Source organism: Myotis brandtii, unplaced genomic scaffold (assembly GCF_000412655.1).
Source record: "Myotis brandtii unplaced genomic scaffold, ASM41265v1 scaffold1133, whole genome shotgun sequence".
In the NCBI taxonomy this organism is placed as follows: domain Eukaryota; kingdom Metazoa; phylum Chordata; class Mammalia; order Chiroptera; family Vespertilionidae; genus Myotis; species Myotis brandtii.
Window position 1 is genome coordinate 44,422 of NW_005353901.1, and position 20,137 is coordinate 64,558.

Here is a 20,137-nt window from a genome sequence, read left to right on the forward strand (position 1 = left end):
GGTCTGTCCTGATGTTCAGGACGCAAAAAGGTGGGTAGTTGGATCTGCCCTGCCCTGTGGCACCCTCTCTCCCTAAGTTAGCATCTGACTGTGATGTGCCCAGCAGGGCCCACGCCAAGGTGAGCCTCACACTCACACCTGGACAGACGCCCATGCCCGGCTAGAATGCATTGAATCCGTTTCACTCACACACAGGGGGTGTGGCTCAGTGCTGACCATGGGCTGGGTTCTTGGGTAGAGAGACCCCAGTGCCCGTATCCAAAGCATGTCGATGGGCAGACCTGCTCCAAATTTCACCTTGAGTCCAGATGCCCTTCCTGTGAGTGGCCACCCTGGGTCCCTCTCTTGGCCACATCGAGGTAGGAAACTCCACACTGATGACTTCTGGCTGCACCCAGGCACAGGCCACTCAAGGATGGCCCCATTGTATATTCTGCTGCCCACTACTTTTGGGGAACTTGCACTTCCCTTTTTGGGCACTGTTGATGGCCTCATGTTTCAGAAACAGTGTACATAGCCTTTCTCAGTATCAGGAGCAGATGGGATTTGTACGTGGGTATAGCAACCATCCAATTCTTTCGGAGTTCTGAACAACACCGCTCAGGGCTCACCTCACAGGGCTTAGTCAGGTGTGGAAATAAACCAGGATGGCTCCCTCCAGATCCCCGCGGCACCGACCCCACAACCACTCTAAGGAGTTGGGTTCTTGACAATGTGCTGCATGAGAGGAAACTGAGACTCAAGAGATTGTACGTTGAAGGTGAAGGTAAAATACGTAATGGACAAGGGAAGACTATTGAAATAAGAATCAGCCCAGCCGGCATGGCTCAGGGTTTGCGCATTAATCTATGAACCAGAAGGTCGAGGTTTGATTCTCTGTGAGGGCACCGGGCTCAATCCCCCATGTGCAGCATGCAGGAAGCAGCCGGTCAGTTGTTCTCTCATCACGGATGTTTATATCTCTCTCTACCTCTCCCTTTCTCTCTGTAATCAATAAAAATATATATTGAAAATAAAAATAAATAAGAATTCGATTAGTTCCCCAAATCGGAGCAATAACACACTTATTGTCACTGTCTGTGAAGACAGGGGCCCAGGAAGAGGAGGGGAGATCTTCCTGAAGAACAAGGCACTGAGGGGAGGAAGGACTCAGAGGTGAGTTCCCGCCCTGATGGGGTGGATGCTGTTGCAAGAAAGGGGAGTGACCAGGGGCTGGGATAGGAAGAGAACCACACTCTGGGGCCAGAGGGGGAGACCCGTTTCCTTCCTTTATTTCCCTGCATTTGCCTCTGTGCTCATTCTCACAGGGACATCGCCCTGAGCTGCACAGTGAGAGGCTGAGCGTGACCCTGCTGATCTGAGCTCTGAAGTCCACAGAGACCCACATCTTCCTGAAGCATCTCCAGGGCCCGGGTGGCACTGTCCATGGTGAGGACCCCAGGGATGTGCTGATGGATGGGCTGAGGAGGAAGGAGACCCCGTGGGGGAGGCTCTGACAGGGTCTCCTACCTGCAAAGGCGTCTCATGACGGTCTATTCCCTGATCCATGATGGAAATGAGAGCTAAACATCTGGGAGACACTGTTCCCATTCCTGTGGGGCTGCTGAGGTGACAGCCCTGAGACAGGGGGGCCAGCTTCCCAGTGGCCACACCTGTGTGGGTCCATTTTGATGGCACCTTTGTCTCCTCCATCTGCACAGCCAGGTAGCAAGGAAGGAGACACCATGACCCTCACCCTCAGGGCCATACTCTGCCTTGGTGCGATGTGAGGATTTATTTTTCAAGACGGCCACTAGAATAAATAGAAAATCTGAAGCATTGTGGAACGAGTCAAAATGTCATCTGAAAAGTGAAATCATCGCACACAAGGAACTACAGGCCCACCCAGTGCGCAGCCAGGTCTTCTGAACAATCCTGGGACATTGGACACCAGTGTCATAGACACTGTGGCAGAGCAAACGCATTTAGAGAGGCGAGACATACGTCTGAGAGGGATGTTTCTTGTCAAAATCCACACAACAAGCTTTTAAAACTGGAATAAGAGCCTGTCATGATGGCTCAGAGGTTGAGCATCGACCTATTAACCAGGGGGTCATGATTCAACTCCCAATCTGAGCACATGCCTTGGATGGGGGCTCCATCCCCAGTGTGATGCATGCAGGAGGCAGCCGATCAGTGATTGTCTCTCATCATTGATGTTTCTGTCTCTCTCTCCCTCTCATTTCCTCTCTGAAATAATTAAACTGTGTGTGTTTTTCAAACTTAATGGGGAAAAAGGAAGAAGAAAAGTATTTGAGTGACGCTCCCGCTGCTGGCCGTGGGGCCTGCTGGGAGCAGGACTCCTATGAGCACTAATATGTGTGGAAGCTGTGGTTCAGACCAGCTCAGCCGGTTGCAGGCGGGGTCTCAGGGGGCACAGGGAGCTCACAGCTGCCCTTAAAGCTGAAGGTGTGTGTGCAGGAGATGAAACTGAACTCTGTCTGGGCAAGAGATGGGCTCCATGTACAAAAGAAAGAGCAGCACAGGGACTCCTGGTGGCAAAGCGCACAAACCCGCAGTCACCTGGGCAGAGCGAACTCCTGCTCATGGAGACAGTGGATGGTTCATGCCAAATTCCAGAGAAACTGTCCTGCTAAGACCATTGGGCACTGAATCTGTGTATTGCTGTAACCCTCCAGAAGTTAAACTCATTGAAGAGAAAATAAAATAAATTACACTGGGTGTTCTCATGGAAAAAAAAAAAGGAAGAGAACACCTGATCAAGACATTACTGCTCAGTTCACACAGTAGCAGGTGGGACACAAGAATTTAAATAAAGGGGGTTTTTCTCAACAAATCAACGCTCTAGGCCAAATGACAACTTCCTATTGGCTAGGACAAGCCATGGGGGACAGGTCTTCCCGAGGAACGGGGGACCCTGAGGGGGAAAATGACCCTGAGGCCTGTTCCCAAGAAGGAGGGGTTGGAGGCTGTGGCTGAGAAAAAGAGAAGTTCATGAAGAAACTTGTGATAGAAAGATAACCCAGATAACTCTAAGAAAGATAACTCTAGGTTCATAGAAGGGACCTGTTTCCTTCCTTTATTTCCCTGCATTCCCCTCTGTGCTCATTGTCACAGGGACAACGCCCTGAGCTGCGCAGTGAGAGGGTGAGCCTGTCCCTGCTGATTTGAGCTCTGCAGACCACAGGGACCCATGTCTTCCTGAAGCGTCTCCAGGGCCCCAGTGGCACAGTCCATGGTGAGGACCACAGGGAGGTGCTGATGGACAGGCTGAGGAGGAAGGAGACCCCGTGGGGGAGGTTCTCACAGGGAAGGACGTGCCCTGGGTCATCTCACCTGCAAGGGGCGTCCCAGGAGGCTCCAGGTCTATTTCCTGCTTCACCATGAAAATGAGAGCCAGGCTGTGCCCTCCCCTATAGGCTGCTGACATAACAACCCTTTGATGGGAAGGATCTGCCTCCAAGTGACCACCACCCGTGCATCTCTCTGTCCATCCTGCTGGCTCCGTGGCCTCCTCCGTCTGCTCAGCTGAGGCCACAGGGAGAAGACACTATGACCTCCACCCTCACAGCCCTGCTCTACCTCGGTGAGATGGGAGGGGGAGGGGAGCCCTGGTCTATCAGGATCCCAGGACTCAGGAGGCTCATGGGGAGGAGGGTGCTGTTCAGGGTTCAGGGCAAATCTCTCACAGGGACTCTCTTCCAGGGCTGAGTGTGGGCCTTTCAGGGCAAATCTCTCACAGGTACTCTCTTCCAGGGCTGAGTGTGGGCCTCAGGACCCCAGTGCAGGCAGGTGAGTCTGTCCCCAGGTTCCCAGGTCCCACTCCTCACTGGCAACAATGGCCACACCACAGGCCGCAGGGAAAGGGGTGCATATCTGTCTGAGAGATGGGGGGCATCTGGGACTGACACCTGGGGCCAGGTGGTGGGAATGTCCTGTGACCAAGCCTCTGATTCATTCCAGGGCCCCTCCCCAAACCCACCCTCTGGGCTGAGCCAGACCCTGTGATCCCCTGGGAGAGCCCCGTGACCATCTGGTGTCAGGGAACCCCAGGGGCTGAGGAGTGCCGTCTGGAGAAAGAGGGAAGCCCAGCACCATGGAAAATACAGGAGCCCGGGGTAAAGGCCAAGTTCTCCATCACACACATGACAGAACGTGATGCAGGGAGATATCGCTGTTACTATCTCAGCCCTGCTGGCTGGTCAGAGCCCAGTGACCCCCTGGAGCTGGTGGTGACAGGTGAGAGGACACTCAGGGGTCCCAGGCTCAGGCTCTGCCCTCAGGAAGGGGGTCTGCTCTCAGGGTGTCTCCCTCTCACAGCCCAGCCCTGGGGGACGTGAGGGAGATGTGAGCCCATTTAACACGCTACCTCCTCCTCTCCTAGGATCCTACAGCAAACCCAGCCTCTCAGCCCTGCCCAGCCCTGTCGTGCCCTCAGGAGGGAATGTGACCCTCCAGTGTGGCTCATGGCAGGGATATGACAGGTACATTCTGACTAAGGAAGGAGATCACAGGCTCTCCTGGACCCGGGACTCACAGCCACAGCTTAGTTGGCGGTCCCAGGCTCTGTTCCCTGTGGGCCCTGTGACCGCCGGCCACAGGGGGACATTCAGATGCTATGGCTGTTACAGGAACAGCCCCCAGGTGTGTTCAAAACCCAGTGAGTCCCTGGAGCTCCTGGTCCCAGGTGAGCAGCCCCTGACCCTCTCTGCTGAGCTGTCAGCTCAGGGTCCTGTCCCCAGAAGGATTATGGGCTGAAAGGGAGGGGGGCTCTAGGGATGGTCATCCAGAGGAGATCTGTCCCTCAGACAACCCCTGTCCCCTCCGCACCCCTCCCCCTCACCTGGCCCAGAAGGTGCCAGGTGGGCAGTGGGAGGGACTTAGTGAGGACTCTGTCTGAGGGGGGGCTCCAGGGTCAGTCCCAGACTCTCCCCCTCTTCCTGTCCTTCCCAGGCCCCCTGGGACCCAGCACCCCTCCCACGGAGTCCTCTTTGTTCAGAGGGAGACAGCTCCCCTGGGAAGTTCTGAGCCTGAGGACCTAATTCTGCCCATGCGCTAAGGACAGGCTGTGTCCTAAGGCTTCTAGGAGCTGGGACAGATTTCAGGGAACCAAGGTGCCCCTGGGGTTCTGAGGCTCGGTCTCCCCCATCCTGGGAGTCAGGCCCACAGAGGGGAAGTGGGGGTTTCTGTGGAAGCTGGTGGGTGTATCCATGGGGACAGGGGCTGAGCCATGTGGCAGTTCAGGCCCCTCTAAAGTCTCACTTGGACATGCCCTTCCGTGTCTGGGCCTCAGTGTCTCTAAGTTTGAAAGGAAAGAATCCTTGTCCAGAGCTCAGATTTTCTGTGGGCTCTGGCCCTGACCTCCTGGGAGAGGGGCCTCACAGGGAAGCCCTCAAGGCGTGATGTTATGAGACCTGTCCCCCCTGTCTCTATGGTGGTGACACGGTACAGGGAGGGACAGGCAGGACAAGGGTCCGGGCGCCCAGTCCTACCCCTCAGCTCAGGTTCAGCTCAGAGGAGGGAACAGGGTGGATGAGCCCTGATTCAGCTCCTGGTTCTGCTGCTCCTGCTGCGGGGCTGGGCGGTCCCTTCTCTCCTCTGAGTGTTGGGTTCCTGTCTGCTCATCCCTGGTCCCATCCTGCTCACAGGCTGCTGGGAGATGAGGTGACATAAGGGCCTCACAGAGCTCAGGAAGGCAGAGCCCCAGCCCAGCCTGACCTTCCCAAGGGGGCATCAGGGCCTGCAGGGTGGGGATGGACCCAGGAGAGACTCAGAGTCCACACCTCACCCTGCTCCTCCTGTCCCTGCTGTGCTGGGGGTGGGTAATGAGGAAGGATCCTCAGCTCCAGAGGAGACGTGGACAGGCCCCTGCAGGGGGGAGAGGCATCCAGGAAAGAGTCAGAGTCCACCCCTCACCCTGCCCCTCCCTGTCCCTGCTGTGCTGGGGGTGGGTAATGAGGAAGGACCCTCACTCCAGATGAGACGTGGACTGGCGCCTGCAGAGGAGGAGCCCAGAGCACAAAGCTAGTGTCTCCCTGGGGAGCAGCGTGAGGAAAGCACGGGGAACTCACAGTCCTGGTTTCCAGTCCCAGTCCTGCCATATCCAGGCTGGGTGACCTGGGGCACGCGATTAAACTCTCTGAGCCTCAGTGAAGTGGGGGGTGGGGTCAGCAGTCCTGCTGTATGACTGCTATGAGGTGAGTGGCAACCCCACCATATACCTCGCACACAATAGGTGCTCATTAAATGACAGCACTGTCTCATTCATGACGTCATGAGGGCATGAGGGCTCCCCAGGACCTTTCATGTCTGATTCCGTTCCAGCAGACGTCTCCAAACCCTCCATCTGGGCTGACCCAGGCCCCATCATCACCAATGGGAGCTCTGTGACCATCTGGTGTCAGGGGTCTCTGCAGGCTAGTGCCTACCTTCTGTATAAAGAGAGGGGTTCTGAGCCCTGGAAAACCAGGATCCCACACAACTCCAGCAACAAGGCCAGTTTCCTCATTGGAGCCACGACCTCACACTACGCAGGGATGTACCAGTGTGCATATTACACCACTGGGGACATACTCTCAGAGCGGAGTGACCCCCTGCTCCTGGTGGTGACAGGTAAGGGGGACACCTGGTCCCCTACCCACTGTGGGCTCCAGGTCACAGGCAGAGGGAATAAAGTGTGGCCTCAGGGGACCTCACCCCTCACACAACACACCTGGGGTGTGAGGGTGACAGTCCCTTTAACACAGACCCTTTCTCCTCCCTCAGGAGTGGGTGGTGCACCCTCCCTCTCAGCCCAGCCGGGACCCTCAGTGCCCTGGGGAGCGACCCTGACCCTGCAGTGTGAGGCTGAGATCTGGTTTGACACCTTCCACCTGCACAGGGAGGGGTCATTGGACCCTCCCCAGCACCTCCGTCTGCAGGACACGTCTGCACCCTCTCAGGCCAACTTCACCCTCAGTCCTGTGACCTCAGGCCACCAGGGGACCTACAGGTGCTATGGCTCAAACAGCACCTCCCCCTACCTGCTCTCACAGCCCAGTGACCCCCTGCAGCTGGTGGTCTCAGGTGAGGAGCCCTGACCCTGTCCTTTCTGTGCCTCAGTTAGCCAGGGCCCTGTCCCTAGGAGTGTGGGTGACAGTAATAAACAAGGAGGTGGAGGAGGTTCCACAGAGCAGAATCCAGCCCATGAGAGAGTAGAGACAGACAGGATCTCCCAATCCTGAACCCCATTTCTGAACCTTAGCATAGATGAAGGGTAGGGAGGGCGAGTGAGATGTGAGTGAAATGAACAGGAATATGATTAGACTGAGCAGAGAACACAGACCCCCCCCCCATCACCACCACTCACCTGCTGATGTCTTCATCTCAGAATCTGGGTGCCTGTAGTCCCAGCCCCCACTGGACACTCCCCTGTAGAGAAAAGCATCCTGTCTGTGGGCACCACACTGCCCGGCCCCCTGTGCTCACCTGGAGGCCTCCAGGCCCTCAGTCTTCACCTGAGAACAAGGAGGGACCCTGCAGGCCTCATGGGGACCTGGGGCCTCCTGCCCAGACGCTGTGCATTCCCCTCTGCTCAGTGTCTCTGTGCACACAGGTCTATTGTGGTTCTTTTTAGAGAACCTTCAGGCAACACTTCAGTCTATAAGCTCACAATTTAACTGACATTATATGGAGTCCAGATATAAAGATAAACATTCTATTCCTGTTTTCATTGGGAGTAGATTAAATTCAGACATTTGTTATGGAGAACTACTTATTATTTATACAAGGTCTTCTTTTCACATACATTTTCAAATGAGCTTTATGAATGAACCTTAGAAGCACGTGCTAACTATTTGTAAATTGAGTAAATGTACAGCCACTTACTAGAGAATTGCACCTCTAACATAGTAATTTGTGAGTAAGCGGTGTGATTCCTGTAGATTTTCTAAATGCTAGTGAGTACACATAGGAAAGCTCTTTGTTTGGACATACTTATATCAGAACCTGATAGCCTCCTGTGGACTGTTTTTCAGTTGGTCCCTCTGATATAAAATTATAATCCCCAGCAGTCAAAGGGAATGTCACTTCTTTATTCCCAATGGCATACCTATTTTTCTCACTCCACGTCCCATAGGATGGAATGACGGACCAAAATGGGCCACAGCTTCCCTTCAAGGTAACAGCTTCATTCAACACCCAAAGTTATGTCAAGGCAAATCCACTTACAAATTTGCATTTTATAGTGAAAGCACCTTTGGCCAATTTGTTCCAATCCGTTCTTCTGTTTCATTAGGTTGTATTAGGAATGTTCTCTTTGCCTGACAGATGCACATCCCCCCATAATTATCTCTTCTCTGACTTTTAACCACATGACACACATTACAAAGGCTTCTTGGTGTCACCATTTGGATATTAACCCAACTGAGTGACGCTGATCATCCATGTGCATTTCTGAACTGTGGAGCTGACACATAGAGTTATTGCATGGATCACTGTAACGAGGAAAGGTCATAATTTTGTTGTATCTCAGGTATTATAGCAAAATGGGGTCACAGGTTGACATGATTTCCACTTTGGGAGCACACTCAATAATGAAATTAGGGGGATTTTCTCTGTAACTTAAAATTTGAGCCAGAAATGTGGACGTCTTTGGTTACGACCTTTGTTGTACTTTGAGATAAAGCAAATGCTCACACCGCTAGCACCCATATGCCCACATTTCTCATTTGGTAAAGATATGCACCACTGTAGGTATTCATTTGTATAATTGTCTAACAAATGAGTTAAACCCTAGCTGGCTTGGCTCAGTCGATGGAGGGTCAGCCTATGCACTGAAGGGTCCCAGGTATGATTTTGGCCAAGGGCACATGCCCAGGTTGCAGGCTCAGTCCCCTGTAGGGGGTGTGCAGGAGGCAGCCAATCAATGATTCTCTCTCATCACTGATGTTTCTCTCTATGTCTCCTTCCCCCGTCCTCTCGGAAATCAATAAAATATATTTAATAAATAAATAAATGAGTTAATAGAAGAACCAATACATGAATAATTCCAGGTGAAAATGAAAATGCAGAACCCAGAGAGGAGGGGCCTGGATGGGGTGGGGTGAAGGAGACCCAGCCCAGACTTTCACCCCTTCCTGCTCCTGAGATTCAGGAGCCCCTGACACCACACCCTCCTCCATGGACCCTGGGTCCCCAGCTGTTGAGAATGTGTGATCTCTCAGCTGTAGGGGAATAAGCTCATGGGGTCTTGAGTCTCAGCCTGAACCACAGAACACCCAGCTCTTAGTTATTTCTGAATTTTGATCATATCTTCTCTTATCCTCAGTTCTCAGGGACAGCTTTTACACGGTGACTCAGAGCAGGTGCTGGTTCAGACATCACTGGGACGCTGATGTGAAGGGGAGGTGGGAGCCCAGGGAAGTCACCAGAATCCCGGAGGTTTGGGTCTGCCCTGACCTCTAAGACTTCTTTACCAACAATTCTTTTTTTCCCATCCCCAAGACTACACAGTGGAGAATCTCATCCGGTTGGGCGTGGCTGGCTTGGTCCTGGTGGTGCTCGGGGTGCTGCTATTTCTGGCTCGAAACGACACCAGAAGGGCCCTCCATGCAGCCAGGATGTGAACACAGAGGCAACAATGCACCATTCAGAGTGGGGGAGCCTTAGAGCCCATCTGATGACTCCAGAAGGTGCTGAAAGAGAATCTGGACCATAATTGGGGAAACTGTCTGCTGAGAACGTCCAGGGGAGGAGAGGTGGTAGGTGAGGTTTGGGTCCAGAAGAACATGGGCCATGTCCCTGTAGAGGACACCTCATCCATCCAGCTGGGGTGCTCTCCCTCCGTCCCTGTCCCCAGTTAGTCTCCTTCACTGCCCTTCTCTTCTCACCCTATGACGTGAGGGTCTGTCCCACATGGGTGGTTTGGGTGCACATCTATACACCCCTTCATGCTGGGCCACATCCATCCCAATGTGGTATCTTCATAACCTTGGGATTGTTTCTTTATTTTATTTTTACTTTTTTAACTACGTTTTTATTGATTTTAGAGAGAGAAGAAGGGAGAGGGATAGAGAGATAGAAACATTGAGGAGAGAAAAACATCAGCTGCTTCCTGCACGCCCCCTTTTGGGGATGGAGCCCACACCCAGGCATATGCCCTGACCAGGATTCCAACTAGTGACCTCATGGTTCATAGGTCGATGTTCAACCACTGAGCAACACTGGCTGGCTTGTGGGATTATTTTTAAACCAAGAAGAACAACATAAACAAACAAAAAAAGTCCTGATACCTGCTCCACGTGGTCCAGCCCATTGCACATCTCCACCCTCCTACCACCTCCATGTGGCTTCTTTGTATCCTTACCTGGGACCTTCTGTTCACCTAGATTCCAGGTGATTCTGAACGCTGCTTGCTCTGTAGTTTAGTTGTGATTTCACTGTGGCCGTGGGAGGATTTCAGTACTTCCTTTAGTTCCTCTGCTATCTTGGGCAGACGTCATAATATTTTGATAATAAATAAGTAAATTTGAATTGTTGCCATCATTTTATTCAAGTAATGCATAAGGTTCGTTTTAAGTAGCTTTTTAAAATATTTCCAGAACAGTTTCTTTTTTAATTGTAATGATTTATTTTTAAGAATGGGTCCCCTTGGTATAACAAGATTTTAAGAATCATGATAACATCAACTAATGTTTTTGAGTGCTTATGGTGTGACAGGCACTGTTCTAAATGTATTACCTCTATTAACTCACTCAGTCTACACAACAATGAGATCAGATTACATAGATATAGATTTTAAATTGACTCAGATTTATTTGTTTTGTACATTTACATCAGTTTAGAAGTTATGCATGCATTTCCAATAGGAATAGTTACCACCATTGTTAATATTGGTAAATGGGTCTGTATCCAAATCAGTAGCTGCAAAACATCCGATCCACCAGGAGCAATAGGGTCACTGTGCCCCAGTGTTTCTAACAAAAGGTCACTGCTAAAGCCAGCTGCATTGAAAGGCTCAACACCAGACCTGGCCACAGCGTTAGAAGAAGATCGCCTGAGAAAGCTGTCAGATGTACATAGATCTGACCCCTTGAAGAATCACCTCCAAATAGACCAATTTCCCCAAAAGGATCATCCTTGAAAGGATCACTGCCAACAAGAAAATCAAATTGGAGACAAATCCAAGTCTGTATCTGCACCTGGATCTGCCAGTGACCTTGATTCTACAGTCAAAGGATCTTCTTTAGAGTGTCTGTCACTGTTACATTCAGAACAAATTTTTCATTGGCAGCTGTGGTCGCCACTCTATTCCCATCAGCCATCACTCCATTCCCATCAGCCGTCCTTCCATTCCCATCAGGCATCACTCCATTCCCATCATTCACCCCTCCATTCCCATCAGCCATCCCTTCATTCCCATCAGTCCCCACTCCTTCCCCATCAGTCACACCAGGAGGCAGCATGTCAGGAGCAGTTCTTGCTCAGACTCCAGGCTGCTCTGGCCTTCGGTGTGCATGCCGGTTGGCTGGTTCTCTGCTGCCTGCGCTGAGGCTGCAATAATCTGTACCACCTTTTACAAGGATGCTGTGGGGCTGCTGCTCCAATTTCCTTTTTAAAAAATGTATCTTTATTGTTGAAAGTATTACAGATGTCCCCTTTTTTCTCCACTGACCCTCTCCACTCTACACCTGCCCTTCCCAGGCCTTCACCACACTATTGTCTGTATCTATGGGCTGTTCATATATGCATATAAATTCTGTCCCAAACCATCCACTCACTCCAGGCTTCCCTCTGAGAGTTATCGGTCTGTTCTATGCGTCCATGTCTCTGGATCTATTTTATTCATCAGTTTATTTTGCTCATCAGATTCTGTATCTGAGTGAGACCATGTGATACTTATCTTTCTCTGACTGGCTTATTCGCCTCCAGGTCCCTCCATGCTGTCTCAAAGGGCAAGAGATCCTTCTTTTTTAACTGCTGCCTAGTATCCTATCATGTAAATCTGCCACAGCTATTTTTTTAAATATATATTTTATTGATTTTTTTACAGAGAGTAAGGGACAGGGATAGAGAGTTAGAAACATTGATGAGAGAGAAACATCTATCAGCTGCCTCCTGCACACTCCCCACTGGGGATGTGCCCGCAACCATGGTACATGCCCTTGACCAGAATTGAACCTGGGACCCTTGAGTCCGCAGGCCGATGCTCTATCCACTGAGCCAAACCGGTTAGGGCCACAGCTATTTTTTATCCATTCATCTACTGAAGGGCACTTGGGCTGTTTCCAGATCTTAGTAAACGGTGCTGCTATGAACAAACGGGTATATATGTTCTTTCAGATTAGTCTTTAGAGTTCCTTAGGATATATTCCTAGAAGTGGGATCACTGAGTCAAATGGCAGTTCCATTTTTCATTTTTTGAGGAAACTCCATACTGTTCTCCACAGTGGCTGCACCAGTCTGCATTCCCACCAGCCATGTACTAGGACTCCGTCATCTCCAATCCTTACCAACACTTTCCCTTTGTTGATTGGTTGATGGTGCCATTCTGCAGGGGAGGTGATACCTCATTGTCATTTCAATTTCCATCTCTCTGAGGATCAGTGATTGCACCAATTGTGCTCTTTCATTTCCATCTGTGTCATTTGCATGAATTGATTTCCTGCTGTGAACCCTGCTGGTGCCCCTGAAGAGGTCCCATCTGGTCCTTCGCTGACTCCACACTCTCCCCCCAATCCTGCTGTTCCTTGCTGTAGGCCACTCCCCTCTTCCCTAGCTTGGCCAGCTCTTCCTCAGAAGTGGAGATCTGCAAGTCTTGACTAGTTCCTTCAGCTTCCAGGGATGTGACCAGCTGGGCCTCCTCAGCGCATTTTCCGCTGACTTCCATGAGTTTCTCCTGCAGCTGGGCTTCCTGCTCATTGAGACCATTAAGGAGACCCTGTCCTTGCTGTGTCTGGGTCTGTAGTTGTTGCAGATTAGCATTTGCCCTTTGAAATTCAGCCTGAAGACCCTGAACCTCACCGTTCTCTGTTGAAAAGTATATCTCTCGCCCAGCTGGAATGGCTCTGTTGGTTGAGCATTATCCTGTGCATGGAAAGGTTGATGGTTCAACTCCAGGTCAGGACACACACCTGGGTTTTAGGTTCAATCCATGATCTGGGTACGTGCATAAGGCAACTGATCAATGCTTCTCTTTCACATCCATGTTTCTTCTCTTTCACATCCATGTTTCTCTGTCTCCCTCTCTCCTCCCTTTTTCTAAGCATGTCCTCAGTTGAGAACTTTTTTAAAATAGAGTACCTTCTGTGGACGAAAGGGGCCACATGCTGACCTGACAAGCTCAGGGGAGGCCTGCATGGCAGTCTTGCAAACTCATAGACCTAAAGTAACCACAAAGGATGGTCTGAAACTAAACCGTAAAAGCAGTTATGGTGGGCAGTTACGTCCTAGGCCAGTATCTTCACTGACAAGGTCAACCTTTACCTTAAATGAGCATATCTGTCTTATTGCATCTATGATAACACACCCTTGAAATGTCTGGGTAACTTGAAACTCCCATTTTTCTGAAGCCCCTGGGGCACAACAAGATGTGCTGGGCACCAGGACAGAGACCACAAATTCCTTCATTATCATGGTAATTGATCCTGCACCCACCTAAGTGTGTGTCCATCATTTTACTTTTTATCCAATCCCAGGTGTTTCCCCTGCTTTGCTTTATCCCTCCTCCTTAATCTATCACCAATGAATTTCATGTAACACACCCATATTCCTCCTTTGATTGCAATGTATAAATATTGATGTAACCCCGCCATTCTGCGGAGCATTATCTCAATTCGTTGAGGTTCTGTTTCCCGGCCTATGTCGACAATTTGGCTCAAATAAACTCAAAAAAAACCTTTACAGGTTTCAATGGTTTTTTTACGTTAACACTTCTCCTTAAGATCCTCTTGTACATTACTCTTGTCCCTCTTTAGGTCAACGGTGTCATTGTTCAGGGGATCTAGCAGGTTTCTGGTGGTGGAAGCATCTCAGGATCAAAAATGTGAGGAGGATCAATGCCCTTTATTATCATCTCATTGTTTGGGTGAAAAGACAAAGCAAACATATCCTTTGAAAGCTTCCCACAGGGTCACATAGCACCCATAGGTAGGCTAGTCAGGTAGAAGCTAACCCTGTCTCCAGGAAGATCTCACAAACTTCCAATCCAGACACAAACTCATCCGTGTCCTCATCAGTTTCCAGGATGATGCCATCCTCTTTAGCTTTTTCTGCAGGGGATCCAACCCACGTTTTCCTCTTAGCAGGTGGCACAAGGCTGGAGGGCAGGACATGGGCTCAGGTGCTTGCTCCAATGTGCCCATTACCAAGCACATGGCACCTGCAGACTCAGCTCCATGAGCATTGCCCCAGGGCCAACACCACTCAGCTCCCAAAGGCTTCCAAGGGCAGCCACAGGCAGCTTCTAGATTACTGACACTGGCTTCCCTTTATCACAGAGAGAAATACACATACGGGGCTTTAAAAAATCAAAAATGGCACCATGTCTGGCCTTGTCTTCAGATTTTACAGCCCATGGGACCCCATTGCAAAGGTCCCGCTGTCCAGCAAGGCACTATGGATGTGGTGAAGTGTTGTTGGAGGAACAGCCAGGTTCAAGCTCCTCAAGGACACCTGCAATGCATTCTGGGTACATGCACAAGGTACAAAGCCATGAAAAATTGCACTTTGCTCAGAACAACTTTGCCTTCTGGGTCAGCGAAATCCCAAACCTTTCCCATTGTCAGATCTGGGAGCCTGACATGTTCAGGAAAGCAGCAGCATCAGCAGCCAGTACCCTCAGGGATGGGCCGCACCACCCTGTCTGCAGCATTTTCCACATGAATGGGTCCCACTTGAAGACTGTGCCCAAGAGAGCTGGGCCGACACAGCCATGGTGCCCCCATCCTGCAGGGGAGGGGAAGGAAGGACAGGCAGGCAGGGGCGGGGCGGGAAGGAAGGGGAGGGTGCATGGAAGGCAAGCCCTTCCCTCCTCTCACCCCCTGGGATTTCCCTTTCCTGTCCATTCCTATTGGACGGTCCCCTCCCACACACCTGCTTCTCCACAGAGAGTCTCTCCCAGGTCTGTCCTGATGTTCAGGACGCAAAAAGGTGGGTAGTTGGATCTGCCCTGCCCTGTGGCACCCTCTCTCCCTAAGTTAGAGGGCGGGGTGGGGAGGGAGGAAGGGGAGGGTGCATGGGAGGCAAGACCTTACCTCCTCTCACCCCCTGGTATTTCCCATCATGTCCATTCCTATTGGACGCTCCCTTCCCACACACCAGCTTCTCCACACAGAGTCCCTCCCAGGGCTCTCCTGATGTTCAGGATGCAAAGAGGTGGGGAGTGGGATCTGCCCTGTCCCATGGCATCCTCTCTCCCTAAGTTAGCATCTGACTGTTGTGCCCAGCAGGGCCTACACCAAAGGTGAGCCTCACACGCACACCTGGACAGACACTCACGCCCTGGCTAGAATCGATTGAATCCTTTTCACACACACACACACACACACACACACACAACAGGGCACTTGGCTCAGTGCTGACCATGGGCTGGGTCTGTGGGCAGAGAGACCCCCGTGCCCGTATCCAAAGCATGTGGAGAGACAACCCTGTTCCAACTTTCACCCTGAGTCCAGATACCCTCCCTGTGTGTGGCCACCCTGGGTCCCTCTCTTGTCCACACAGAGGTGGGAAGCTCCACACTGATGACTTCTGGCTGTGCCCAGGCACTGTAGCCACGCAACGTTGGCCTCTTTTATCTGTTCTGCTTCCCTCTTCATCTGGGGAACTTCCACTTCCCTTTTTGGGCATTGAGGATGGCCACATGTTTCAGGAACAGTGTGCATAGCCTTTCTCAGCATCAGGAGCAGATGGGGATTTGTACGTGGGTATAGCAACCACCCAATTCTTGTGGAGTTCTGAACAACACCGCTCATGGCTCACCTCACAGGGCTTAGTCAGTAATGGAAATAAACCAGGATGGCTCCCTCCAGGTCCCCGGGGCACCAACGCCACACCCACTATAAGGGGTTGGGTTCTTGACTATGTGCTGCATGAGAGGAAACTGTGACTCAAGAGATTGTACGTTGATGCTCAAGTCACACACCTAATGGACAAGGCAGGGCTATTTAAATAAGAATCAGCCCAGGTGGTGTGGCTCAGTGGTTGAGTGTCAATCTATGTATGAACCAGGAGGTTGAATTTCAATTCTCAGTCAGGGCACATGCCCAGATTTCCGGCTCAATTCCCTCTATGGGGTGTGTAGGAGGCAGCTGGTCAGTGATTCTCTCTCATCATGGATGTTTCTATCTCTCCCTCTCCCTTCCTCTCTGAAATCCATAAAAAAAATCTATCTCTCTCTCCCTCTCCCATCCTCTCTGAAATACATAAAAATGTATTTTTAAAATAAAAATTAAATAAACAAGAATAAGTTTTGTTCCCCAAATCAGAGCAATAACACACTTATTGTCACTGACTGTGAAGACAGGGGCCCAGGACGAGGAGGAGAGATCTTCCTGAGGAACAAGGCACTGAGGGGAGGAGGGACTCAGAGGCGAGTTCCCGCCCTGATGGGGTGGATGCTGTTGCAAGAAAGGGGAGTGACCAGGGGCTGGGATAGGAAGAGAACCACACTCTGGGTCCAGAGAGGGAGACCTGTTTCCTTCCTTTATTTCCCTGCATTTCCCTCTGAGCTCATTGTCACAGGGACATCACCCTGAGCTGCACAGTTGGAGGGTGAGTGTGTCCCTGCTGATCTGAGCTCTGCAGGCTACAGGGACCCACGTCTTCCTGAAGCGTCTCCAGGGCCCCGGTGGCACTGTCCATGGTGAGGACCACAGGGAGGTGCTGATGGACGGGCTGAGGAGGAAGGAGACCCCGTTGGGGAGGCTCTGACAGGGAAGGATGTGCCCTGGGTCACCTCACCTGCAAGGGGCATCTAAGGAGGGTCTATTTGCTGACCCAACATGGAAATGAGAGCTACACATCTGGGGAGGGGATGTTCCCCTTCCGGTGGGGTTGCTGAGGTGACAACCCTGAGACAGGGAGGGCCAGCATCCCCGTTGCCACACCTGTGTGGGTTCATTTTGATGGCACCTTGGTCTCTTTCATTTGCACAGCCAGGTACCAAGGGAGGAGACACCATGACCCCCACCCTCAGGGCCATGCTCTACCTCGGTGTGATCTGAGGATTTATTTTCCAAGACGGCCTCTAGAATAAATAGAAAATCTGAAGCATTGTGGAACCAGTCAAATGTTCATCTGAAAAGTTAAATCATCGCACACAATTAACTCCAGGCCCACCTAGTATGCAGCGAGGTCTTCTGAACAATCCCAGGACATTGGACATAGGCGAAACGATCGCCTGAGAGAGATGTTTCTAGTCAAAATGCACACTTATGGTTTCAACCTATGGCTAGATGCAGAAAACTTTAAAAAATGGAAGAGCCTGGCCATGATGGCTCAGAGGTTGAGCGTTGACCTATGAACCAGGAGGTTGTGGTTCAATTTCCAGTCGGAGCACGAGCCTGGGTTGTGGGCTCGATCCCCAGTGTGGAGCATGCAGGAGGCAGCCGATCAGTGATTCTCTCTCATCATTGTTGTTTCTGTCTCTCTCTCCCTCTCATTTCCTCTCTAAAATAAATAAAGTTGTTTTTATTTTTCAAACTTGTTGGGGAAAAAGTAAGAAGAAAAGTATGTGAGTGGCACTCTTGCCGCTGGACATGGGGCCCAGGGGAAGCAGGACTGCTATGAGCACAAACATGTGTGGAAGCTGTGGTTCGGACCAGCTCTGCGGGTTGCAGGCGGGGTCTCAGGGGACAGAGGGAGCTCACAGCTGCCCTGAAACCTGAAGGTGTGTGAGGGAGATGAAACTGAACTCTGTCTGGGCAAGAGATGTGCTCTGTGTACAAAGCAAAGAGCAACACAGTGACTCCTGGTGGCAAAGCGCACAAACCCACAGTCACCTGGGGAGGGGGAACCCATGCTCATGGGACAGAGGATGATTCGTGCTAAATTCCAGAGCAACCGTCCTGCTAAGACCATTGGGCACAGAATCCATGTATTGTTGTAACCCTCCAGGATTTAAACACATTGGAGAGTAAGTAAATTACAGTGGATGCTGTCTTGTAAAAAAGAAAAAAATGGCCCTATGGTTTGGCTCATTGGATAGAGTGTCGGCCTGCGGATTGAAGGGTCCTGGGTTCGGTTCCAGTCACAGGCATGTACCTTGGTTGTGGGCACATCCCCAGTAGGGAGTGTGCAGGAGGCAGCCAATCGATGTTTCTCTCTCATCGATGTTTCTAACTATCCCTCTCCCTTGCTCTCTGTAAAATCAATGAAATATATTTTTTTTAAAATGGAAGAAAACACTTGATTAAGACATTACTGCTCAGTTCACACAGGAAGCAGGTGGGATACAAATATTTAAATAAAGGGGGTTTTCTCAACAAATCAAAGCTCTACACCAAATCATGGCTTCTTACTGTCTAGGAGAAGCCATGGTCCCCGGGGGACAGCTCTGCTCCAGGAACGAGGGGCCCTGAGGGGCAAAGTGACCCTGAGGCTGTTCCCAGGATGGAGGGGCTGGAGTCTGTGGCTGAGAAAAAGGGAAGTTCATGAACAAACATGTGATAGAAAGATAACCCAGATTCTGGGGCCACAGAAGGGACCTGTTTACTTCCCTTATTTCCCTGCATTTCCCCTCTGTGCTCACTGTCACAGGGACATCGCCCTGAGCTGCACAGTTGGAGGGTGAGTGTGTCCCTGCTGATCTGAGCTCTGCAGGCCACAGGGACCCATGTCTTCCTGAGGCGTCTCCAGGCCTGGGTGGCACTGTCCATGGTGAGGACCACAGGGAGGTGGTGATGGACGGGCTGAGGAGGAAAGAGACCCCGTGGGGGAGGCTCTGACAGGGAAGGACGTGCCCTGGGTCACCTCACCTGCAAGGGGCGTCTCAGGAGGCTGTGAGTTTATTTCCTGCTTCACCATGGAAATGAGAGCCAGGCTGCTAGAGAGGGTGTGCCCTCGCCTGCAGGCTGCTAACGTCAGAGCCCCATGACAGGGAGGATCAGCCTCCAAGTGACCACCACCCTTGCATCTGTCCCTCTATCCTTCTAGAACCTTGGCCTCCTCCATCTGCTCAGCTGAGGCCACAGAAAGAAGACGCCATGACCGCCACCCTCAGGGCCCTGCTCTGCCTCGGTGAGGTGGGAGGGGGGAGGGGAGCCCTGGTCATGCAGGACCCAGGACTCAGGAGGCTCATGGGGAGGAGGGTGCTGCTCAGGGTTCAGGGCAAATCTCTCACAGGGACTCTCTTCCAGGGCTGAGTGTGGGCCTCAGGACCCCAGTGCAGGCAGGTGAGTCACCCAGGTGTCCCAGGATCCACTCCTCCCTGGGGAAAAGGGCCACCCTCCAGGCAGCAGGGGGAGGAGTACAGATCTGTCTGAGAGACGGGAGGGGCAACTGGGACTGAGAGCTGGGACCAGGGGTGGGAATGTCCTGTGACCCAGCCTCTGATTCCTTCCAGGGCCCCTCCACAAGCCCACCCTCTGGGCTGAGCCAGGCCCTGTGATCTCCCGGGGGAGCTCCGTGACCATCTGGTGTCAGGGGACCCCAGGGGCTAAGGAGTACCGTCTGGAGAAAGACGGAAGCCCACCATCATACAAAAGACAGGAGCCACAGGACCCCAGGGATAAGGCCAACTTCTCCATCACACACATGGCAGAGCGTGATGCTGGGATATATCGCTGTTTATATATCAGCCCCACTGGCTGGTCAGGGCGCAGTGACCCCCTGGAGCTGGTGTTGACCGGTGAGAGGAAACTCAGGGGTCCCAGGCTCAGGCTCTCCCCTCAGGAAGGGGGTCTGCTCTCAGGATGTCTCCCTCTCACAGCCCAGCCCTGGGGGTCATGAGGGAGGTGTGAGCCCCATTTAACACGCTGCTTGCCTCCTCTCCTAGGATCCTACAGCAAACCCAGCCTCTCAGCCCTTCCCGGCCCTGTCGTGACCTCAGGACAGAACGTGACCCTCCAGTGTGGCTCAGGGCAGGGATTTGACAGGTTCATTCTGACTAAGGAAGGAGATCACAGGCTCTCCTGGGCCCTGGACTCACAGCCACATT

At 51.7% G+C, this 20,137-nt stretch overlaps 1 protein-coding gene across 1 annotated transcript in view; it reads left to right on the plus strand.

The window, feature by feature from the left end:
- Window positions 1-265: 265 nt before the first annotated feature.
- LOC102259938 (leukocyte immunoglobulin-like receptor subfamily A member 6) overlaps window positions 266-20,137 on the plus strand; it is a gene marked incomplete at its 3' end in the record, with an annotated part of 23,224 nt that continues 3,352 nt past the window's right edge. The window contains exons 1-9 of the mRNA XM_014547766.1: window positions 266-319; window positions 1,337-1,428; window positions 3,252-3,255; window positions 3,451-3,586; window positions 3,757-3,792; window positions 3,964-4,239; window positions 4,385-4,687; window positions 6,325-6,612; window positions 6,766-6,776. Of these exons, the coding sequence (XP_014403252.1) occupies window positions 266-319; window positions 1,337-1,428; window positions 3,252-3,255; window positions 3,451-3,586; window positions 3,757-3,792; window positions 3,964-4,239; window positions 4,385-4,687; window positions 6,325-6,612; window positions 6,766-6,776 (1,200 nt within the window). The remainder of the gene's footprint in view (window positions 320-1,336; window positions 1,429-3,251; window positions 3,256-3,450; window positions 3,587-3,756; window positions 3,793-3,963; window positions 4,240-4,384; window positions 4,688-6,324; window positions 6,613-6,765; window positions 6,777-20,137) is intronic.